The following is a 25,011-nucleotide window of genomic DNA, read 5'->3' as shown; positions in this document are numbered from 1 at the left end:
AATAAGCCAGGCTACTTTTGAGGCTGTTTTCAGGGGGTGACACTCAAATGTTGACTAGTTTATCCAGTCATCTCTCATCTCAGAAACCATTCCTATGCTTGTTGAACCCACAACCCTCCTCTTTACACCATCAGCTTATCTCCAGGGTTGTCTCCAGCATCAGTCTTCACTTGGGACCTGAAGCATCTGAGAAGATCACCTCTATCCACCATGTTTTTTTCCCAGGTCTCTCTGCGCTTATTTGGGAGCTCATCTCTTTGGTGCTTCTATGTTCATTAGTTAAACTGAGGCCTGATCTACATACGCATTTTGTACCAGTGTAATAGTTAAGGGTGGGACTTTTTTACTGATATAGTCATACTGGTTCCGCTGCTAGTGTGGACACAGTTATACCAATATAAAGCTGCCTAATACAAGTATAGATTATTCCCCTTCCCATAGGAGAATAAGGCCATGTCTACACTGCACTTTCATCATTAACACTTTTGTCGCTCAGGGGTGTGAAAAAAACACTCCCCTGAACAACAAAAGTTTTAACGACAAAAAGCATCGGTGTGGAGAGCACTTCATCGGCAGGAGCCACGCTCCCGTCAGCAAAGTTACAGCCCCTCGTTGCGGGTGGTTTTATTTGGTCACCAGGAGAGCTCTCTCCCAGCAATAAAGACTACACTGCGTGCCTTACAATGGTGCGGGTGTAGTGGCACACCGTGCTGTTGTAAGGTGCACAGTGGGCACATAGCCTAAGATATAGTGATATAAGCCCATTTATACTAGTATAACCACATCCACGCTGCGGGAGAGGAGCTGTATCACTTTAACTATGCCGGCATATATTTTGTGTGTAGACGAGGCCCGATCTCATGTTGTTATATGTAGGTGATCTCTCTGCCGGTGACTCATAAGTGCCTGGTTACTCTGGCAATCCATATAGCAAGCTTTCAGAACAAACCTGTGAGGTCACCAGTCAGCTCAAAAAGGATCCTGAGCACACTGAAGTCAATGGGAAAACTCCCAATGACTCCATAGGTGCAGAGCCAGACCTAAAATGCCTTGTTCTAGTTCTAAACACATTCTGTTCAGTAACCAGCCCTTTGCTTCAGCCACTCACCAAAGTACAGAATTGATTCTCGCTTCAGTAAACCCTCAGGAAGAGCTAGCTCAGGAGCTCACCTGCTTGGGGCTTGCTTGTTCGCTGACACCCTAGATGTTTGGCCAGGCTCAACCTCATCACCTTGCTTGCAGTGACTCACAATTGCCCTGGTTCAGCTAGCCATATTTTCACACATGAGGGATATCTGAGTGGTCACTTTTATACATCCCAGTTACCAGCAAGTAACTCAGAGCTTTAAATATTTAGGATTAAGGATGTATCTAAACTAGGTAATTTGATACCAAATTAATGTTTCTGATACAAACAACATGTCGGTGCCTTGAACATCTGTATTTTTGTCAGGCTAATGGAGGCTCTTTCCTTACCCCATTCCCTCTCCTTTACCCTTTTCTAAAAGAACTTTTCTGTAAGACTCTTAATTCTTGCTTAGTGAGTCCTGGTTTGGCAGTTTTGAAGTAATTATTACTTTTAAAGCATTTTTTAAAAAACTAGAAATATAAGAACCCACAGTACAACAGTGATGTTAACTGCGTGGATGGGGAAAAGACAATTTTTCCTAAATTTTAGTGCAATGAATGGCTAAGTTGTTTCAAGGTTCTCTCTCTAGAGGAAATTCACCCATAAACAGAGAGTTCACTCTTTGGTCTTGTCTTTACTAGGGAATAAGATATGTTCATTCTGACCTTATGTTCACTAATCATCATAACTAACATGAAGTAAAATCCTAGCAAAGGCCAGGCAATGCCAGCTACAGTAATAACACATTAGCAGGTCAAGGTAAACCCTGTACTCCCATATAATCTCTACCTTGATCTGCTAACTAGTGTGAAACCTATAAACTGCCTTGTCCTCAATAGGATTTTATCACGTTTTAGCTAGCAGGAGGTAAGAACATCCCTTTTTCCTTGTGTGGTTATACCTTATGTTAAGGGGAGAGCTCACCTGAAAGTGATGGTATAGCCCTCAGCAAGCCTATCTGAAACACTCGGGTTTTAAATCTATAAAATTGATATTGGAATGTGTCTCATAACAGTACAGAGAGTTCAAACCAAGCATGAGAACATTGAAGCCGATATATGACACAGAAGGAAATAAAATGTACATTGCATAACTTCAGCGTGACTTCCTTTGCTTCCTCTGCTCCTTGAAGTAAATTTGATTTAATCAGATAAAAATAAGGCAAAGTTAATAACTAAATTTGGGGGCTAGTCTGCAAAATTTGGGTCCAGATCTGAACTTTATCATCATTTCATGGAGCTGGAGTGTGGGAGTTTTGATTTGAGCCATTAAAGAAATAAAGACCAGCTGAGAAGTTGGGGTCCAAAGTAGCATCCAAATTCCCTTATAGTTTGTGGTCAGGTTTCTGGTGTTTGATTCAGTCCCATCTCTTGTAATAACACAAAAGATATAAATAGCTTTAAAAAGTAGCTCATGGTGTATTTTTCTGATGAAGAGAAATGCACTTTTCGAAGCCATGTATTTTAATCTTGTCTCTGGATTTCTTTTTCTTCCCCTGATCAAGTTGAGTTTGAAACTGACATGTCTGGGTATTATTTAGACCACACTGACCTACTTCTTCCAGCCTCTTGGCCCTTTTGATATGGATGCTGCTACTATGGTAACCTGTGTAACATGCAGGCATCACAAAGGAAGGTCTTCATTAAATGAGCCCTATGCATCAGTTACTGCTTTCAGTTTCACATCAGGCTTCTTTCACAAACACACCCAGTTAGAAAGTTAGCAGTTCAGTTTCCAGGGGAAGCACAGGGATATGCTCATTCTATCCCACCCAGCTGTGTCTTCAGGGTCCTGGATTGCCATCCTTTGTTGCTTAGATATAGTCCATCACTAAATCCTGTAGCACAGCATTAGGTAATTGTGTTGCTAGTGACTGTTTATCAACAGGCAGCTGACTGAAGGCTGACAAGTTTGTGTGCATGTGTATATCTGCCTGTTTACACATGCACTTGCATGTTAAATCATATGGGCATATGAAAATATACACGCACACACATTTTTGAGGTTGAAATTAGGCCCTAGCCATCTCTGAAAACCTTGTGTTAAGTGTTTATGGGGACTGTGGTTGGTGTGTAACAAAGAGATCACAGCATAATAGGGCCTTTCGCAAGCCCTCTGCACTTGGATGAATTTAATCCTCAATGGCAAAATAACCACATTTCCCCTGAGTCAACATGACTAATCATGAAATGCTTTTTACAGGAACATATTTGTCAATCTTTCCTCCCATACACAACAGTAGCCCTTGTGACTTCGTAAACAGCGCCACCTGGTGAGATGCTGGCCCTAACGCAGCCCCAGAAAGGAAAGAGCCGGCTTTGGCCAGAGCATTTGTTGTTCAAAGCAGACACACAAATGCCTTTTGATCCCACCTATCTGATCCCCAAACAAGAGTAGCAGAACCAGCATAAGTAGATTTCTACTGAAACTGAACATGTCCTTTGTGGAGACATCTGTAAAGCAGCTTTTGGCAGTCAGAAGCTGTAGAGTTGGAAGTGTGCTCCCACGGTAAGAACAGAGAATCCTGGGTTTTATTCCCAGCTCTGTCACTGTGCAAACTATTTCAGTATCTCAGTATCCCTATCTGCAAAATGAAGATAATGCCATGGGCAGATGCCTTCCCTGTTCTAAAATGAAGGACACACACTGTGCAGAGTACAAATCTCACCTCAGGCGTTGGCTTTATTATAAGATTGTGTCAGTGTTACCAACACCAAACATTCAAAAGTCGTGAATCTGGCCCCAAAAATCATGAGACTGTTTATTTCCCTTTTGGTCTTTGAGCCTTTAGGGTGCACTTGGGTCACATTTTCAAACTTTTTTCTGCAACCACGAGAACTAGAAACTTTCTTATTTTTAAAATGGAAGCTGAGTTTCTCTGTAATCACTTGACTCTGGAAACTGCAGTTTCGGTTAAAACACCAAACACTACCAGACTCTCAATAAACTTGTGAGAACTGGCAACATTGTTGTGTATCATTATTAAATCCTGTTACAATTTTCAAACACCACTATGCTCCAAGGGTAGAAAGGGCCAAAATGGGGTGAAAGGTCAAACACTCCAGTTCAATCTCTGTGACTTTTTTACATTTTCTGGGGAGAGAGAAGGAAAGAGGGGCTATGCCCCACAATTGATTAACAACATAAAGCCATAAGGAAGGAGAGGGATGGAAGTACAAGAATGCGTTAACAGATTTAATGCAAAATCTTGATCCCATTGAAGTCAATACAAAACTTTGACATCAGTGAAACCAAGATTTATCCCTTAATGTTCATCATAGACCATCCAGCTAGTCACCCTAGGGCAAACAGTAAGGGCCTGATCCAAAGCCCATTGAAGTGAATGGGAGTCTTTCCAGTGACATCAGTAGGCTTTGGACCAGGCCCTGAGAATGTGCCAAGGAAAAGGTCTGTCCCAAACCCTCAGTGGAACATAGTTTTATTTTTCACCTGTATTCTAATGTAGGCAAATGTCACATTCTCAGAATGCATATCAACTATGATTGGGTAACTGGCTTCTCCTTTCTGCCCTTGTGCTCTCATACCTACTTCTAGCCTTCTAATTCTCTAGATACTGCAACCTGTACAAAGGCTTTCCCTAAAGTCCCTGTATGTCTGTTAAAACAACAAGCAGTCCGGTGGCACCTTAAAGACTAACAGATTTATTTGAGCATAAGCTTTCTGAAGAAGTAGGGTTTTTACCCACGAAAGCTTATGCTCAAATAAATCTGTTAGTCTTTAAGGTGCCACCGGACTCCTTGTTGTTTTTGTGGATACAGACTAACACAGTTACCCCCTGGTGTATGTCTGTTGGTGCAGTGTGCAAAGCATGCGGTAAAATACATTATAAAACAAAAAGAAAAGGAGGACTTGTGGCACCTTAGAGACTAACCAATTTATTTGAGTATACACTTTCGTGAGCTACAGTTCACTTCATCAGTGCATCCGATGACGGGAGCTGTAGCTCACGAAAGCTTATGCTCAAATAAATTGGTTAGTCTCTAAGGTGCCACAAGTACTCCTTTTTTTTTTTGCGAATACAGACTAACACGGCTGCTACTCTGAAACCTATTATAAAACAACTTTATTTGATATCAGAGAGACAGGATGGGTGAGGTAATATCTTTTATTGGACAAACTTTTGAGCTACACCGCACTCTTCTTCAGGTTTTGTCCCTTTTAGGGATGGGAGGTGAACCCAGGTGAATGCACTTCTGAACTCTGGGTCTTCGCTGACCAAGAATAACCAACTGTGAGTGGGGTGAAGCAGAGGGCATGGGGAGTGGCATGTTAAAGGGATATTCCTTTGTCAGACTTTCACACCACAAGGTGGGAAACTGAGTAAAGAACACCACCCAACATATTGCAGGATGGGTGTTTGCTTATGGATACATGCTTTCGAATCATGGTTGTGTTTTCGCAGATGAATGCTGGTTTCCCTTTCCCTTGTAATAGAAGTTTTATTTTGTTATATGTAGATTCAGTGCTTGTGAGTGGGGAAGTCTGGCCTCTTAATGGCACCCAAGGTTGTGTTAATTTTTCCAGATTACTTGGTGGGGACTCAATCTGGTTCTGTTTTGTATTGTTAAGAGGAACCCCTAGATATTGAACCCAGCCCTTGTAGTTGCCAGCTCCACCTGAGTAGTTTGATAGCTTGTCTCTTTCACCAACAGAAGTTGGTTCAATAAAATATACTACTTCACCCACCTTGTCTCTCTAATATCCTGGGACCAACAGGGCTACATTGCAAAGAACAATGGAAGATATAAAATTTTATTTGATATAGTGAGTGTCCCGTAATGCTGTACCTAGCTATTAAAATTTACAAGCCAGCAGTTTATGGCATAAGTGACTGAAAACAGCTCTGAAAAGATATTGTAGATTAAATAATATTGAAGCATTCAGTCAGTGATAAGACCAACAGCTGAGGAGAACAGACATTTAAACCATGGCTACGCTAGAGATTTACAGTGGTGCAGCTGTCCCAATGCAGCTGAGCCGCTGTAAGATATCTAGTGTAGACACTCTAAGCCGATGGGAGAGAGTTTTCCTGTCAATTTAATTAATCCACCTGCAATGAGTGGCGGTAGCTATGTCAGCAGTAGAAACTCTCCCACTGACATAGCACTATATACACCAGCACTGAGGTTGGTGTAACTTATGTCACTCAGGGGGGTGGCTTACTTACACACCCCTGAATGACATAAGTTATACTACAAGGAGTCCAGTGGCACCTTAAAGACTAACAGATTTATTTGAGCTTGAGTATAAAACCCACTTCTTCAGATGCATAGAGTGAAAATTACAGATGCAGGCCTTATTATACTGACACATGAAAAGAAGGGAGTTACCTCACAAGTGGAGAACCAGTGGTGACAGGGCCAATTCAATCAGGGTGGATGTAGCCCACTCCCAATAATTGATGAGGAGGTGTCAATTCCAAGAGAGGGAAAGTTGCTTTTGTAGTAAGCCAGCCACTCCCAATCCCTATTCAAGCCCAAATTAATGGTGTTAATTTGCAAATTACTTTTAGTTCTGCATTTTCTCTTTGAAGTCTGTTTCTGAAGGTTTTTTTGTAGATCATTGATGATGTGCTGGAGAGGTTTTAGCTGGGGACTGTATGTGATGGCCAGTGGTGTTCTGTTATTTCCTTTGTTGGGTCTGTCCTGCAGTAGGTGACTTCTGGGTACCCGTCTTGCTCTGTCAATCTGTTTCCTCACTTCCCTAGGTGGCATTGTTGTTTTAAGAATGCTTGATAAAGATCTTGTAGGTGTTTGTTTCTGTCTGAGGGATTGGAGCAAATTCGGTTGTATCTTAGGGCTTGACTGTAGACAATGGATCATGTGATATGTCCTGGATGGAAACTGGGGCATGTAGGTAAGTATAGTGGTCAGTAGGTTTCTGGTATAGGGTGGTGTTTATGTGAACATCACTTATTTGCACTGTAGTGTCCAGGAAGTGAATCTCTTGTGTGGACTGGTCCAGGCTGAGGTTGATGGTGGGGTGGAAATTGTTGAAATCCAGGTGGAATTCTTCAAAGGGCCTCCTTCCCGTGGGTCCAGATGATGAAGATATCATCAATGTAGCACAAGTAGAGGAGGGGCGCTAGGGGACAAGAGCTGAGGAAGCGTTGTTCTAAGTTAGCCATAAAAATGTTGGCATATTGTGGGGCCATGCGGGTACCCACAGCCGTGATGCTGACTTGAAGGTATAAGTTATCCCCCAAATCTGAAATGGTTGTGGGTGAGGACAAAGTCACAAAGCTCAGCCACCAGGTGTGCCGTGACCTCATCAGGGATACTGTTCCTGACAGCTTGTAGTCCATCTTCATGTGGAATATTGGTGTAAAGAGCTTCTACATCCATGGTGGCCAGGATGGTGTTTTCAGGAAGATCACCAATACATTGTAGTTTCCTCAGGAAGTCAGTGGTGTCTCGAAGATAGCTAGGAGTGCTGGTAGCATAGGGTCTGAGGAGAGAGTCCAAATAGTCAGATAATCCTGCTGTAAGAGTGCTGATGCCTGAGATGATGGGTCATCCAGGGTTTCCAGGTTTATGGAGCTTGGGTAGCAGATGGAATACCCCTGGTCGGGGCTCTGGGGGTGTGTCCATGTAGATTTGTTCCTGTGCTATAGCAGGGAGTTTCTTGAGCAGATGGTGTAGTTTCTTTTGTACTCCTCAGTGGGATCAGAGGATAGTGGTCTGGCAGCCTCCTGTTCATAATCCGACCTGTTCATTATGACTATAGCACCTCCTTTGTCAGCCCCTTTGATTATAATGTCAGAGTTGTTTCTCTGACATTCTCTGTTGATAAGTTATACTGACATAAATGGTAGAGTAGTCATAGGCTAAGAGTTGTAGTTAAGGAGGAAAAGCATAATGATTCTTATTGCCAATCTCAAGGGCTCAAAAATGTCAGGTTTTAAAAAAAAATTAGATTGTCTTAAAATTAGGAGATTTTAAAAATAATTAATGTTGGGTTCTTTTTATTTGGCTTCTGACTTTTGAGCTTTTAAAGGGTCACATTTTCAAGCTTTCTTCACATCCATGTGAGGTAGACATTTTTTTTTTAAATGAAAGCTGTAATTCTCCCATAATCACCTGACTCTAGGAGCTGGGGCTTTAACAAACATCAGCTCTTGCAAGACTTGCAATAAAATTGCAAGTTGGCAACACAGAACAAGTAGATCTTCAAAATACTTTACAAACTAGAAAATCCTCACACCTATGTGTAAAAAGAAAAGGAGGACTTGTGGCATCTTAGAGACTAACAAATTTATTTGAGCATAAGCTTTCGCCTATGTGTGTTAACAAATAAGTCATGATCTTGCTTTACAGATGGGGAAACTGTAAGCCATTAAGTAACTTGGCCACAGTCATACTTCAAGTCAGTGGCAGAACCAAGATCAGAATTCAGGAGTTGCTGACTGTAACCCAGTTCCATGCTCTAACCACTAGGCTTTACGGCCTCTCTATTTTCAAGTAAAAGAACTCAGTGAGGCAAAGAGATACAAGAAAATTATCTTCCAGCTAACTTGTGTCAGGAACTGCAGGGGAGAAAACTCTTGCCCCACCAAATTTGAAGGCATCACGAGAAGGGACAAAGGGAAGACTGGCAATAGACGAGCTTAGGGAAGCAGGAAAGAGATAGGATGCATGCTGTTAAAACCATTTTAAACTGTGGAAGGATGGTGAAGTGGGGAGAATGTTAACTTGGGACATGTGAGAGCTAGCTTGAATTCCCTGCTTTGCGACAGATTTCCTATGGGACTGCGGGCAAGTCACTTGGACCTGATTACTACAGGCTGATTTTACTGGTATAACTATTTTGGTTACTGAAATAGTTTTACGTGAAAAACCCTGAGTGTGTATGCAATTATACTGGTATAAAGCATCTTTCTAGTGCTATAACTATGTGAACACATGCATGGGTTGTATTGCTTCAACTTTACCAATACAGTACAACTTCTTTGAGTAGATAAGGCCTTTTTCTCTCTGGCCCAAATCCTCAAAGATATTTAGGCACCTAACTCCCATTGGTCTCAGGGGAATTAGGTGTCTAGATACTTTTGAGGATCTGACCCTCTGTGCCTCAGTTCCCCATGTGTAAAATGGGATCAGTATATTAAAGACTGAGAGGTGCTCGGACAGGCAGAAAGGCCCAGATAGATGCCTAAATACCTTTGAGGATGTGGGCTGTTGCTCCTGAAATGAATGGGGCAGGAGCCACTGCAGTAGCTTGTGAATGGCACTAAAACACATATTGGTCGCATGATAGCAGGGAGACTGTGTTGCTTTGATTGTTCTTTTACATCTATTGGCATGGTGCCTGTCATGCTTTTAGATTGTGTCTCAGTCTCATGCTGAGTCCTATGGTTTGATTAAAGATCATTAAGCAGCAGTGGGATGAAACATCACTGAATGACAGGTTTCAGAGTGGTAGCCGTGTTAGGGGGAGGAGCTTTCGTTTTGCACAGAGTACTTAATACACAGGACAGTAAGACACAAATTCCGAGTCACAGCACCTTTAAAGGGAGAATGGGTTAGAAGGTGTTTCCATGGGATTCAGAGACACTCGGTACTTGGTGCCAAAGCCCCTCAGATTCTTATGCTCCTCCAAAGGCGAGAGAGGAGAAGAAGAAAGCTTGCTGTAGTCCCTTCCTATTGCTGAGTCATTAACTTCTTTTTGCTGAGTCATTCTGCAGCTGTGTCTGACAAACCAGGAGACAGACAAGCAGGAAGGCTCAAGGTAGGTAGCATCTGCAGACTGAAATGGCTGGGTTGTAAAACTGGCTGATTATGTGAAAGATGGAACTGGCCTCTGGAGGAGTGGTAAGCACTGCACCTTGAATTTAAATCAGGCAGCAATGCTGTGAACAAAGAAGGGGGAGCTGCAGTGGCAGTCTGGAATTGGCTATTTTGTTTTAACTGTAGAACTGGTAGGTTATTTTGGTTACAATGTGGGTGGGTGGGATAAAGTTTAAAATATTATGTAGTTTGTTGGTATAAAGAATTAAGAAACATCTCGCCATGTGACAGATGTTGTGAAATGTCTGTTCACCACTTATGTTAAAAAGACACTGTCAGTGTTAACGTCAAGGTCCATCTTGTTTAAGATTTTTATAAAAACTGTTAGAAGAAAACTATCTTGCTGTTTATATTGCTGTACCACCCATTGATCTCCCTCAGGATGGGGATATTGTGCCAGGTCACTGTGCAGCTGTTTTTGTTTGCATTTGAACCTTGTTCTGCAAGTGTTTGCTACCCCAGACACTGCAAGGAGGCGCATGAAAGCCAGGAAGTGAAAGTGATTTATCATCTTCCATTGTTGTATGCAGTGTTGTTTTCACCATGTTGGTCCATGGATATGAGAGAGAGAGACAGCTTTCAAGCCTCACAGAGCTCTTCTCTCTCACCAGTAAAAGTGGGTCCAGTAAAAGATATCACCTCACACACCATATCTCACTAAAGTGAGTCAGTTTTACCGTTCAAACTGAGTGAAATACAAGAAAGCAGGGACTATAAAAATTTTGAAATGAGTCATTTAAAAAAACCCTTTTGATTTTCATAATCTTTGGTGTTGCATGTTACACAGTCAGGAAAGTGGTTTGGTGGGTGTTTTAGGTAAGATTTATTATTTGGTAGCATGCTATGTTAATGGCTTTTTGCACTGTGGAAATGAGGTGGAGTCCCCCTTGTAACAAATAATATTAACACATATATAGTGCTTTTGTTTTTTAAAGCTACAGTACTGAGATTCAGGGTCTGGTTTTCAAAAGAGCTCAGCACACTGGATGCGGAATTCTTTTGAAAATCTGGCCACAAGTATGAGTGCTGAGCTCTCCAAAATCTGATCCTTTGGGATTCACTTTTAGAGGGGCTGAGCCTCCAGAACTCCAGATGAAGTCAACAGCTGCAAGTGCTCAGTGCTTCTGGCAATCAGGCTGTAATTTATAAAGCCTCACAAAACCCCTCCTCTGGGAGATAAAAAGTAGCCCTGTTCTCAGGTAGAAAAAGGAAGGCAGAGATGTCATGTGTTTTGCCCAAGACCAAACAGCCAGTCACGTTTTTTTATTCTGTGTGCTGCAGGTGGACTTGAAGAATGCACCACAAATTATTTTATTTTATTATTTTATTATTTTTATTATTTATTTATTATTTTATTTTATTTATTTCAACAATTTCCATCCCACCATCAACTTCAGCCTGGTCCAGTCCAGGCTGGACCATTTTTCTCCTCCTGTATTTTTATTGAGGCTGGTTTACATACATATGGTTGCATGGTAATGTTTGAAATAAACACAACATAATTGCTATAGTGTTACTCAGTCTGATTTACAGACCTTCCCACCCGGGGACAGGGGTTATTAACTGATGGGGTTATTGTCCCTCTAGAGGGATATTTGTAAACTTACCTTTGGTCTCCTGATATGTACAAGGAGATGGTGTTCTATTAAAGCTCTGAACACACCATTTCACAGCCATAAATATGCCGATCACCACCTGAAGTGTTCAATGTAGATTTTTCTCATGAGCGCACAAAGCTTTTTTTAATCTGTGAGCGAAGGCATTTTCCAGGAAAAAGAAAGGCATTCTCCTTGTGGTCCTTGAATGGCTTTTCTCAGGTGTGGTCCTGGGAGAGAACATGGCTCTCAAGAAATTAAACAGTAAATGCCTAGCTGAAAAACATTCAAGCGACAGCCTCCACGGAGGAGTAAGAATGTACTGTACTGGTTATTATAGTGGGGGGGCGGCAGCAGCACTGGAGGTGAGGTTGAGCTTAGTTTACTTTTTGACAGCCAATTTTTCGAAGTGCTCTAAAATCCACACGCTTACTTTGAGTCGCCTGGAAACTTGCTGTGCTTCACCAAGGTCCAGGATCGGGTTAATGGTACAAAGTTTAGATTGTTAGGACAAAGGTTTCCTGATGTAAAACCTTACTTAAATCATGGGACATCAAAATTTTATAGTTTTTATATATATACACACATAGACACAAACACACTTTCTATATTATTTATTTAGTAAGGAAGGATTAATAGATTTACAAATCCTTGCCATGTATAAATCAAACAAAACAGCATTACAACAGTGAGCTTTTGTTTAAAGAGACATTCAGGAATGCAGTCACCAGATCTCTCTGGATTTAATATTTTTTGCCTACAACTCGGGCTCACCTATGGCTCTGATCTTCCCCAAACATATGCCAGCTCAGATCACCCTCCTGAAGCTGATCTCAGCTTGCATCTGGCACCCACTGCTCCTTTGGGGAAGCAATATTTTAAGAAGTTATTCAGGGTAGAGAAGTTGGATCTACAGTGTGGTTCAAGCCAAGTGGATGAGCCAGAGTAACAAGGTGGCTGAGGTAATATCTGGTGTCTCTCACCAACAGAAGCTGGTCCAATAAAAGATATCACCTTAATCACCTTGTGTCTCTAATAACCATGGACTGACATGGCTACAAGAACAATGTAAGAGCCAGAGTAAGTAATTTGTGCACATGCAGCAAGATTGGGGCTCTGTCGCAAGCCAGATGTTGGAGTATGTGGGTGGCTCATGGTGACATACTGTGGCCATTGAACCCACCTGGCACCCACATAAAACAGCAACTTATGTTTATCCTGAAAAATACACAAGCAGCATATTTAACTATTTATAGGTTTCAGAGTAACAGCCGTGTTAGTCTGTATTCGCAAAAAGAAAAGGAGTACTTGTGGCACCTTAGAGACTAACCAATTTATTTGAGCATAAGCTTTCGTGAGCTACAGCTCACTTCATTGGATGCATACTGTGGAAACTGCAAAAGACATTATATACACAGAGACCATGAAACAATACCTCCTCCCACACCACTCTCCTGCTGGTAATAGCCCATCCAAAGTGACCACTCTCTTTACAATGTGTATGATAATCAAGGTGGACCATTTCCAGCACAAATCAAGGTGGACCATTTCCAGCACAACAAAAAGTTCCCAGAAGTCACCTACTACAGGACAGGCCTAACAAAGAAAATAACAGAACGCCACTAGCCATCACCTTCAGCCCCCAACTAAAACCCCTCCAACGCATTATTAAGGATCTATAACCTATCCTGAAGGATGACCCAACACTCTCACAAATCTTGGGAGACAGCCCAGTCCTTGCCTACAGACAGCCCCCCAACCTGAAGCAAATACTCACCAACAACCACATACCACACAACAGAACCACTAACCCAGGAACCTATCCTTGCAACAAAGTCCGTTGCCAACTGTGCCCACATATCTATTCAGGGGACACCATCACAGGGCCTAATAACATCAGCCACACTATCAGAGGCTCATTCACCTGCACATCCACCAATGTGATATATGCCATCATGTGCCAGCAATGCCCCTCTGCCATGTACATTGGTCAAACTGGACAGTCTCTACGTAAAAGAATAAATGGACACAAATCAGATGTCAAGAATTATAACATTCATAAACCAGTCGGAGAACACTTCAGTCTCTCTGGTCACGCAATTACAGACATGAAGGTCGCTATCTTAAAACAAAAAAACTTCAAATCCAGACTCCAGTGAGAAACTGCTGAATTGGAATTCATTTGCAAATTGGATACTATTAATTTAAGCTTAAATAGAGACTGGGAGTGGCTAAGTCATTATGCAAGGTAGCCTATTTCCCCTTGTTTTTTCCCCTTGTTTCTCACCCCGGCCGCCCCTCAGACGTTCTGGTTAAACTTGGATTTATGCTGAAAATGGCCCACCTTGATTATCATACACATTGTAAGGAGAGTGATCACTTTAGATAAACTATTACCAGCAGGAGAGTGGTGTGGGAGGAGGTATTGTTTCATGGTCTCTGTATATATAATGTCTTCTGCAGTTTCCACAGGATGCATCCGATGAAGTGAGCTGTAGCTCACGAAAGCTTATGCTCAAATAAATTGGTTAGTCTCTAAGGTGCCACAAGTACTCCTTTTCTTTTAACTATTTATAATCGTTCATCCAAATGACAACACAAAGGTTTACACTTGTCACTGTCTCCTTTCTAAGTGCTCCAGTTCCTTGGAAAAAAAGGTGTGAAGGAGGATAGAGCTGGTAGCTGAGGGGCAGTGGGGTGATCCCAAGAAGCCTCCTCATGTACCATCCCTCCAGCGCTCCCTCGCCATGCCCCCTACTACTACCACCACTTCTTCAAAAAGGGGGAAATTTATTCACATGGAGTTAAGGATGACCGACAGTGCCGCCCACCATTCCAGGCATTGAGTGCACCTCTGAAAACCAGGGAATACAGAGTTATGGTACATACCAGCCCCTGCCCCACAAATTTAAGTTTGCCCTCTCTGAGTGGTGCCCCAGACACCCCAGCACTGTATCACTCTGCTGCAATGTACTCCTTGCACCAGTCATTACAGCTGTCCCTAACGCAGTGAAGGGTAGCTGGGGAGTGCCTCTGAATGAATGAGTGAAAACACTTCTGTAGGACACCATACTACATGAAATGCCACATTCCTCTATCATTCCTCACATCTACTTATTATAGAACTGCTCTGGCTGAAGCCTACTTACAGTCAATGTTCCCTCTAATTTTTGACAGGCCGTGTGCGCAAAAAATTTCTTCTGTGCAAATTATTGTGCATGCGTTGTTTTGCTGTGTGTGCAGGGTTTAGGATCTGTGTGTGCACGCACACACGCACAGCTTAGAGGGAACAGTGCTTACAGTATATCTCCAGTGACTCTTGCCAGCTTCAGTGGGCAGAGTTAAGGTTGTAGGGTGGGGCTGGTGTGTACCACAGCTCTCTATGGACTGGTTTTCAGAGTTTAAATATAGGTTTACTCAACGCTCAGGAAGGGTACAGGCACGGCCAGCCAGTTACCCTTCACTCTGAATTAATGAGTTTTTAGGTAGTGAGTAACAAGTAGCACTTAACCAGCGCTTTATGTTTTTAAAGCATTGCACAAATATTAAATAATGAAGCTTCACAGCACAAGTGGAAAGTAAGTACATTTTAGGCAATAGCCCCATTTTGTTTATGAGAAAATACGCCCGAGGAGAATAAACAATTTGCCCCAAATCCTGGAGAGTTATTTGGAGAGCAGGTACTAGACATTGGGACTTTGTATCTCAAAGTCCTCAAGACTGAGCCACCTCTGGAGAAACACTCCACAATGAAAAAGGATCCCAAACAGCTTCCAAAATAGCAGTGGATTTGGTGAACTAGACCCAAAACAGAAGAGCACTGTGCCTGATTTGTGAGACTGTAGGCACATAGTAGCCATCTGGGGTTGCAGCCATTACCGTCCTCAGCTACTCACATAGAGTGTTTTCACCCTGGAGCTGGGGTGTGATTCCCAGCTCCATGAGACATACCTGTGGTAGCTCTGATCAAGCCAGCGCCCTAGAACTAGAGAGTAGCTGCCACTAGTAGTGTGAGCAGTGAGAGAAGCCAGCCATCCTGAGGACATAGCTATGGGTCTCTGAAGGACACACACTCAGGATAGCTAGTCCCTCCTGCTGCTTGCACCACCCTGGCTACATTTTAGTGCACTAGGTCAGTCAGAGCTTGTATGGTATGTCTCCTCAAGTTGGGAATCACATCCCCCGCTCAAAATGTAGACACACCCATAGATGCAGAATGCAGCCATGACCATTAGCTGCCACAAACAGGGACACAAAACAGCTCCATTCCCTTGCCACCTGGGGTCAACTGCCATGGACGTTAGTCACAAACTTCCATTGATTTCAATAGGAGCAGGACTGGGCTCTTGGTCAGGAGAGGGAAGTGCTTAGAATGTAGACACTGAGTGTGTCTGACATTACACCACTAGAGGGCAGTACTATGCACAGCCATTCAGTTAACACCTATAGGAGGCATGCAGGAGACCGATTATGTGGACCTAATGAAGGGGACACATTCAGAGGGGCCAGGAAGAGATGGTGCTGTCCAAGGAGCTCCTTTCACAAGCTAATGAACAGAAGGACATTCATCCCCACATAGTGAGAGAGCGAGAAATGCAAGATCCCAACTGCTGCGAGTCCAATAAGAATCCAGAGAACTCCAGTGCTGAAATACATTGGGGCTAACCTGGAGGGAGACAGAGTGCGCAGACTTAGAAGCATTGGCCTCTCATAAGGGGAATAATATACCCCGAGAGAGAGAAGTGGGGAGAGAATATAGTGAAACCCATCAGACTCCCATTCACACCTCCCTATGCCCCCTAGAAGGGAGGGTGAGGTTAGAACTCTCCCATCTGTACCAAGTTCCTTCCCCTCGTGCTAGCTTGCCCCAGGTGCATGCATGCACACACACAAATACCGCATGTGATCAGGGGAAGCTCAGAACCCCAGGAAGCAGAAAACTCTCCTTATGTCTCTTCTGTACACTTAGCCCTAATCCTATAGCCAAGCCCATATTAATGGCTTCTGGCTCCCTATAATATTTAACACAGTACTCATCAAACACCTGCCATGACATCCTGATGTTAAAGAGGCCCCTATAAATATCTGTGGGCTCTAATTCCCTAACTGTATTTTTATATTCCAGGGAAGAGAACTCTTGACAGTTCTGACTCATGCTGATCTTTCTAACAGAGGTAGGGATCCTGCTGCATCCTGAATAGGCAGCAGGACAGCAGTCTCAGAAACCAAACTCTTCCACACCCCAAGTGCTTTAAATCCCATGCCCAAGACCCCAAAAGAAGAAGTCCACGCCCCACCACAGCAGGGCTCCATTACCTTCCCAAGGAGGACTCCTTATACCCCACAAAATAGTGGTAGCGGGAATAGAGATAAAGCAGGCCCAAGGCAGCAGTCAGACCTGCAATCGAGAGGAGGAGACAAATTACAGTAGCTGACACCAAAGGCTTTTTGGAACTTTTTGACCAGCCTGTCCCTCTAAGGCTAAAGCCTCTAGGGAAGATCCTGACTGTTCCCTCTCTTTTGCGGGTGCAATCTTGCCAGAGAGCTGAGGAAGCAAGTCCTGTTGACTCTGCCCACCGGGCCGGCACAGAGCTAAACAGATCCAGCTTCCCCCACGCCCCCCATTTAACCAACTCACCTTGATGGAAGAAGAGGCCAGCCTGCCAGAGAACAGCCAAGAAAATGGAGAAATACTCAGAGCAATTCACCCTGGAGGAAAAGAGGAAGAATAAGGTCAGCATGCTGCATCTCTCTGGGGCTTTCCAGTGGCTCCAGGCTTCTGCTTTTCCATAGACTACTTCTCTGTAAAGCAGTGCTCAGTGGCTTGCACCCATTCCTTTCCTGCCGCCGTCTTAAGAATAAATCTCTTATCTAAACCCAGCTAATAGGGTTCTATGGAGTAACTCAGAGCAGAATCTGGGCCATAATACTCAATTACTGTGATTTCTTCCCATAAGTTTTCAGAGTGCTTTTCACTCACCCAGCACCCTGGGCAGTGGTGAGCCTGGTGCCTGAGATTTCTGATACATGCATCCTTCTCCTCACCTTCCCTTATATTTTCCTTGGCAGTTTGGTTCCAAGTTGGTAGCAATGGTTGTGTGCTCTGTTCGCCATTGCAGCCATCTTCACGAATGATCTAGTCTGAGATTACAGATCTGAGGACTATCTCCTGCACTGTCAGGGAAGTGGAATAAATGATCCCAGTAGGGTTTTCCCATGTTTCGGATCAGATCCTACACCCCTGCTCTGGTGATGCAGAGGAGATGGAAACTGGCCACGTCTCCTTAACTAGGGATTACCCCGGTGAGCATAGAGCCTCCTATGCCATTCTCCCTCCCCACTACAATACCTGACACAGGGGCTATGTCAGGGGCACTGTACTCTGGCTATTCCCAGTTGACGGATCTCCTTGGGAGCTGTTACCAGCTGATGGAGTTTAGCGCTACAATTAGGCTATTCTAAACTCTGTCAGGGTTGGTGTAAAACCAGTCTGGCATCAGAGATCTAGATCTGGATCCCCATCATCCTCCCTACTCCATTCTGTGTGCTGTGCCCAAGGCTGGTTTCTGTCATCTATAGCCGAAAGATGTATAAGTGAAAGTCTTAAACTGAACCATAGTGGCTAACTTCTAAGCAGTCCTAACACCGACACTAATAAATGCAAGTGAGTCTGGCATTGTGGGGTCCTCCCTGAGATGAAACCTTGGCATCAGTGCCAAACTGAACCAGCCAGAGTAGGAAGGATGTATAGCAATAATCAGTCCCCTCTGTTTAAAATGCGGCAAGCCTTCCACCAAGACAGCAGGCTGATTGACAGAGCAGGGAGATGGGCAGCATGATTAGTCATTGCCATTCTGTCAGCCATATAGCCCCTACAGCTCCCTCTCTCTGGCCTCCCAATACTGTAACCACCTGCAGTCCTGGGAGAAGTCTTGTGAGCAAACTGTCTGATCAAACTCTGTCAGCAAAGATGAGATAGGAGGCTACTATGGCCCCATGAAGCAGGTCATAACAAAAAACAACAACGTCTTACTGTGCTCGAAAGACCCTCTCAAAATCAGGTGGCCCTGAGACTTTTGGAGGAGAGATCCCGTACGCCCGCCTGGCATAGATCACCTGGAGGGAGAAGTAAGCTGCAAAGAAAGAAACAAGAAAGCATGATCTCGGCAGCCTTCATGGAGACCAGGAGACTGTCATAGATGATGGAGCTCAGTGTTGTGCTACAAGGGCTTGTTAACATTCCACCACCACATGAAAGAAAAGGTTGGTGTAACGTCCCTGCACGCAATGGAGTCGTTTCCCCCCACACCTTATACTGCTATTGTTACATTAGCTCTACCATAAAAGAGTTATACCCAGGACTCAGACAAATATTTCTGAAGAAAAAAAAGTGATGCCTTTGGAAGGGACCAGATTTCTCCACTAGTGAGAGATTTTCAAGGGTTTCCAGAGAGAGGATATCTCCAGCTCTGACAAAGCTCCACACACATCATCCAGATTTCACAGGACAGACTTACATTACACTAGCCACATATTGGTCTAATTTCAGGAACATGATACAAATATTTCCAGCCTGTGCACTTGATATAGTGTCAGTTACCACTTACCTCTCCCATCTTAGTTCTGAGGATGAGAAAAATATTTTTAAATGGAAGACAAATCAATTTCCTAATCCCTCATCCTTCCTTTCTGCAACACATGCACCTCTTGAACAGGTGTTTCACAGACCAAAGAATGAAGAAATCTGATTCTCATTTACATTAAAGCATCCCTGCACATCTCTGGTTCTGGAAAACGGGCCTTCTAATCTGATTGTAACCTTTAAAGTGGGCTTACAAGACCCCTTTCCATGATAAACATGGTATAAATTGCTCTTAGTGTAAATAAGAATCAGGCCCAATTTTTTGGTGAGCTACATACTGGAAATTTGGCAACATATCAATGACAAATCTGGAAGGTATTTCCTAGACAGTAAAGTCCAAACCCATATAGTAATGTCCCGTGGACTACTTCAGCATGCTCTTGGTGGCTGTTCCTTTGCCTAATCACTCTTAGGAAGGCGGTTCTTGTGTCCAAACTTCCCCTTTCTCCAGTTTCAGACCTGTAATACACCACCAGCCAAGTTTCCTCCACATCTTTCTGATTATCCCACTCTGCCTCTAGACAACACCCTCTTTGTTTCTATATTAGATTTTTTATTTAGAATGATCAATGGACCAACATTTTTAGGGGCAGGTCCGCCAATCAGACTTGTCCATTGTGAGGTCTGAAGGGGCATAATTTCCTGTGGACTTTCTGGTCTTGGCTATAACTTTTTGCCATGTTTGTCACCTGGTTCTAATATGGTTGATTACCATCATGATGCACATCTATGTCTACAACATGGTAATGGATGGTTCACAATGAGGTGGACATAGACGATGCTCAGACTTTGAGACCAAGGCTATAGTGTGATTTTTCTGGGAGTAAGTTAATCCATTTTCTGGAGTAAGTGAGACTGTCTTTGCTCTAAGAAAAGGAGGACTTGTGGCACCTTAGAGACTAACCAATTTATTAGAGCATAAGCTTTCGTGAGCTACAGCTCACTTCCTGAGGAAGTGAGCTGTAGCTCACGAAAGCTTATGCTCTAATAAATTGGTTAGTCTCTAAGGTGCCACAAGTCCTCCTTTTCTTTTTGCGAATACAGACTAACACGGCTGCTACTCTGAAACCTGTCTTTGCTCTGTTCTTCTGCAGCACACATAGGAGCACCTATGTCTCCATAATTGGGTACAACATTCCACCTTCCTCCCACACCTCTGTGTGGGAGGATACAAAGTGCTTAGCACTATGTGTCAAGACTCAATATGAAATCAGATTCTCCCAGGACTCACCCCCTATGCCAGCTATGTCAGCACAGCTACCTATGTAACCAGAAAGAACCAGCGTGACTCAGTCTCATCTCTTGTCTCTAACCCAAATACCTTGCACTGTGAGATACTGCCTAGAAAAGGTCACCTGAATTTGAGGCAGTCTTAGGAATCAGTGGGTAGCCACTACAACAGCTACCTTTACAAAGTCTGGACTGTTCATACAACCAGAAGTTCTGAAAGCACTGAGGGACAGCCAAGCCCTTCCCTTCATTAGTGAAGGAAGCAAACCCGACTATGCAGGCATGGATAAGTGGCCCCAACCACACTGCAAAAACACCACTGTAGAATCCAGTTACTCTTAGACAATCAGCCTGGCCACCAGCAAGTCAACTATGTTCACAAAGGGGACTCATTACAGTCTACTTATACACAGACCAAAGAGTGATTATATAGACCAGGCCTGTTATTTTCAAAGGAAAGAGAAGACACAAACATATCTCTCTCATTTGCATCATAGTACCAGATTTTGAAGTCCCAGATTTCCTACTACTGAGGCATCTGATGGAACACACTATTACCTTTTACCTCCTGAGTCACACCACAGCAACCACACACACTCGTGACTCTCATGCCCCCTGGGTCCAGGGAGCTGGCTTTAGGAAGAAGTAATGTGTATATGTGTGTGTGTGTATCCTATGTAGGAGCCATTGAAAGCCTAGGGTCATTAGAAAGCATGTAAAAATGGCCAATGGCAGCAGATAATCCTACGTACTGTTTGCAAGCGCCCGGTCAGACCTGCCAGAAAACCATGCACATGGATTCCTGAAAACCTTTCCAGCCACTCGGTTTTTTACCATGTAGTGCGGAACCAGATCTAGAGAGATTCCCTTCCTACCAGAACCCCTTGCTTCCTGTCTGCCGAAAGGTTTTTCTCCATTGCTTCTGGTCACTCTACTCTTCTGCAGTTGTGACATTGTTTGGTTTTCTTTTTGTTTGCACTGTCCATGGACCCTTTTGTTTGAAGTCCATGGACCCTGCAGGAAAAAATTAGCCTATTTGTAAAATGGAGAGATTCTTCTGTTTCCTGGGGAGCTTTCTACATTTGTAAAGTGAGATGTATCAAGAAATGCCCAAGTGAGAGACTGGGTATATTTGCACTACAAGTACTACAGCTACGCTGTCTCGACATTTCCTGTGCTGATGGAAGGGTTTTTTCCGTTGATGCAGGTAATCCACCTCTCTGAGAAACAGTAACTACTTCAACGGGGGAATTCTTCCATCGACATAGCTGCATCTGGAGCAGGGAGCAGGTCAACCTAACTACGTCGCCACAGGCCACAAAATTTTTCACAGACCCAAGCAACGTAGCTAGGTTGACTTAAGTTTTAGGTTTACACCAGCCCTGAGAAAGATGTCCTTCCCTCAGACTCCCCCACCCTATTACTCTGGCATCACTGACAGCCCTTCTGGTAATGCATTTAGAAAACCAGCCCAAATACTCATTCAGCATCTGAAGACCTACAGGAACAATGGCAGAAATTTAATATACAAAGCAGGACTGTGACAGGGTTTTCTCTACTCACCACTTGGCTCATTCCATTAGACTAATTCCAGCTAATTCCTCAGATGAGCCACAAGCCTTGTGGCTCATCTGAGGAATTAGCTGGAATTAGTCTGATGCCCCTTCCTGTAGTTATTCAGCCAGGAACTGCAGCAATTTCCTCTTCATGGCTTAGCCCTCTGGCTAAGTCACATTAAAGTTCTCCCCGCTTCCAGAGTATCATCAAAGTCTGCTTCCAACCACCACCAAATGGGCTATCCCTAGTGTGTCACTGTCACTCCAGCAGTGACACGTAGGGGAACCTAGGCCCATCCTTTACACCTAGGGTTGCCAGGCATCTGTTTTTTTTACCAGAATGCCTGGTCGAAAAGGGACCCTGGTGGCTCCGGTCAGCACTGCTGACCAGGCCGTTAAAAGTCCAATTGTCAGTGCAGCAGGGCTAAGGCAGGCCCCAACCCCGTACCCCAACCCTAAGCTTCCTCCTGCACCCCAAACCTTTCATCCTCAGCCTCACCCCAGAGCCCACATCCCCAGACAGAGCCTGTACCCCCCTCTCACCCCAAGCCCCTGCCCTGAGCCCGTGCCCGTACTCCAAACCCCTCGGCCCCAGCCCTGAGCCTCCTCCCACATCCAAACTCCTTCCCGGAGCCTGCACCCCCTTCCACACCCCAACCCCCTGCCCTAGCCCTGAGCTCCCTCTTACACCCCAAACCCCTCATCTCCAGCCCTCATCTCCAGCTCCCTCTTACACCCCAGAGCCTGCACCCCCAGCCAGAGCTGTCACCCCCCTCCTGTACCCTAACCCCATGCCCCAGCCCAGTGGAAGTGAGTGAGGGTGGAGGAGAGCAAGTGATGGAGTGAGTGTAGGGGACAGGGGTGTTCTGTTTTGTGCGATTAGAAAGTTGGCAACCCTATCTACAATAGGTTTCAGTTCAGGGACCCTCAGTCCAGTAGCTCTCAGTTTGTACTCTTCCAGCCCTTACTGCTCCTTCCTTGGCCTGCTTCCTACAGCATCACTACCGCTTCCTGCTCTTTCCCCCTTGCATCAGGGAGTATAACTGCAGATCTTCCTACCCCCTCAGCCTACCAACTTCCTCTCTATAGATCCTGCCCAGCTCCTCCCGCACCTGGACTTCACCAGCAATTAGGACCTAGCATGCCCTGCTTTTCCTCCAGGTGTAGCCTAAAGTTAATTCTCCTAATTTACCCCTTCAGGCCTTGTGTGGGGTAGACACCCCATCACAGGAGTTATTAATTAATGCAAATAAAAGGAGCGCAGCAATGATGTAAACTGGCTAATCCAATTGTGGGGAACGCATGTTCAATCACTATACCTTGCTCCAGGACTCCCAGGACCGTCACAGCAGCCAGCAAGTGAATCTGATCCAGCATGTTGTCTCTTCCAGATTATGGAGTGTCCGTTTTGTGCTAGAATGGTCTGCTGGTTAATTTCACTCTCCTCTGATCGGGAGGGCAGTATGTGTTATAGAAAGCAGGAAGGGTTGGCTCCTAGTGACCTTGCAAGCTCCAGAGATTGATGCTATCAACTGGACGTTGCTGCCTTTCCTTTTGACTGACACACACACACACACACACAAAAAAAAAGTGAAGCAACAGGATGTGATAGGAGTCTTTAACCAGGTCAGAAATTTCCATTCCCACTCTCTTCCTTTTGAGAATGTATGGTAGGGAAATGGGGGAAACGTGTGGACCAGCAGCTGGGAGCAGAAGATAAGCACTATCAGCCAACAATCAGCTGACTAGAAAGTGTCTGATTAAAACTAAAAATCCTGACCACGTTCACACATACACCCAGGGGTGGCCAAAAGATGCTTTTCTGACTGGTATCACAGATGAAAACGCCGCTCTCCGTGGGATGTTATGTGCATGTATCTTTCAGCTTATTGGACAATAGTGACCCAGCACTGCCAGTGTATTTTCACTATACTAATTAATTTCAGATTACTCATCCTCAAAAATAACTGTCAAAACAAGAACTTCCCAATGGCTGTGACACCAGCATAATAATAATTAATAAATAAAATACCCATGTGATGATTCTGCCATAATGGTGGCATTGGAAGGTGGGGGAAGTTCAAAGACAAACAGAATCTATTCTGCAGGGTAATACTTTACTTTGGTCCTGCCTCAGTGCAGGACGTATGTGGACTAAATGACTTCTTGAGGTCCCTTCCAGCCCTACATTTCTGTCATTCTGTTAAAACTTGCAGGCTGAGATTTTTCAAAGCCACTGAGGAGCTTTAGACACACAATTCCCAGTGAAACAAATGGGAGTCAGTCATGCACCTAAATCCTCCAGTCGGCTTTGGAATTCTCACCCACAGGTTTTACACTTTTGGCAAAGCTCACATTGCCATCAATGGGAGTTCTGCTTGAGTGAAGGTTGCAGGATGCATTGGGACACAGCAAAAAACCCACTGATACTTTCTGTAATTTCCACCTGTGTAAATCAGGAGCAGCTCCACTGAAATGAATATTCTCCCACTAATGTAAAATTAGCATATGTAAGAGCTGAATTCAGCCCTTTGTTTCCTTCCTCTGTGTTATTGCTGAGTAGTTTCCCTTTAATCCAAACACAGAAAGGAGAGAGGAATAAGATAAAATGGTCATTAAATATGACTATGGAAGAAAACAAGGCCAACCCATCCTAGCTGACAGGAATTAAACAAAAGGTCAAGTGACATTAACAGGCTTCTCCTTTTCTAATACATATATTTTTAATGATAGAACTGCAAAGGAAACAAATAAGCTGGTGCCCTTTTTTGCTGCTTTATGATGGATAAAGAATACCAGAGGAATGTCCTTGCTTGTTTTTGTTTTTTTTTAATTTAGAAGTATTATTGTCTTCTAATCTCTGGCTTTTCTTGAGGATACAAGAAGGGGTAGGCGTTTTCTCAGACCTCAGTCCAAGGGGTTGGAGTCTTTTAATCTTTAACAAGAATTTTTCTCCCAAGTGTTGATCACATTGGAGCCTACTAACAACAGGAAATAAAAAACAAATACCAAAAATTGTAGAGCCCTGGTTCTTCTCTCACTTGCTTTGGTG

General features: G+C 43.9%; 2 protein-coding genes across 2 annotated transcripts in view; one reads left to right on the top strand and one right to left on the bottom strand.

Annotated features, from left to right (window-relative positions):
- The first annotated feature begins 9,857 nt into the window (after positions 1-9,857).
- Positions 9,858-25,011, top strand: part of CANX (calnexin) — a 60,668-nt gene continuing 45,514 nt past the window's right edge. Inside the window, exon 1 of the mRNA XM_084636913.1 lies at positions 9,858-9,877. The gene's annotated coding sequence lies outside the window, so the exon portion shown is untranslated. The remainder of the gene's footprint in view (positions 9,878-25,011) is intronic.
- On the bottom strand, positions 14,067-23,469 carry LOC311524497 (leukotriene C4 synthase-like). The gene is made up of 5 exons (XM_084635659.1): positions 23,279-23,469; positions 18,565-18,664; positions 17,170-17,240; positions 16,848-16,929; positions 14,067-16,197 (listed from the first exon to the last, which is right to left on the bottom strand). The coding sequence occupies exons 1-5, from the start codon at positions 23,334-23,336 to the stop codon at positions 16,071-16,073; spliced, it is 438 nt and encodes a 145-aa protein (XP_084491785.1). The 5' UTR covers positions 23,337-23,469; the 3' UTR covers positions 14,067-16,070.

The sequence above is a fragment of the Lepidochelys olivacea genome, assembly GCF_965140295.1.
Source record: "Lepidochelys olivacea isolate rLepOli2 genome assembly, chromosome: 8".
Lineage (NCBI taxonomy): Eukaryota > Metazoa > Chordata > Testudines > Cheloniidae > Lepidochelys > Lepidochelys olivacea.
This window is presented reverse-complemented; position numbering and strand designations above follow the sequence as displayed.

Bases quoted from the DNA above. Each gene is read 5' to 3' on its own strand.
- LOC311524497 (XM_084635659.1), bottom strand. From the start codon at position 23,336: ATGCTGGATCAGATTCACTTGCTGGCTGCTGTGACGGTCCTGGGAGTC. The intron at 17,241-18,564 runs GTAAGACGTTGT...CTTTTCCTCCAG, and splicing joins GAGAGGGTCTTTCGAGCACA to GGTGAATTGCTCTGAGTATT. The intron at 16,198-16,847 runs GTAATGGAGCCC...GTCTCCCTCCAG, and splicing joins AAGGAGTCCTCCTTGGGAAG to GTTAGCCCCAATGTATTTCA.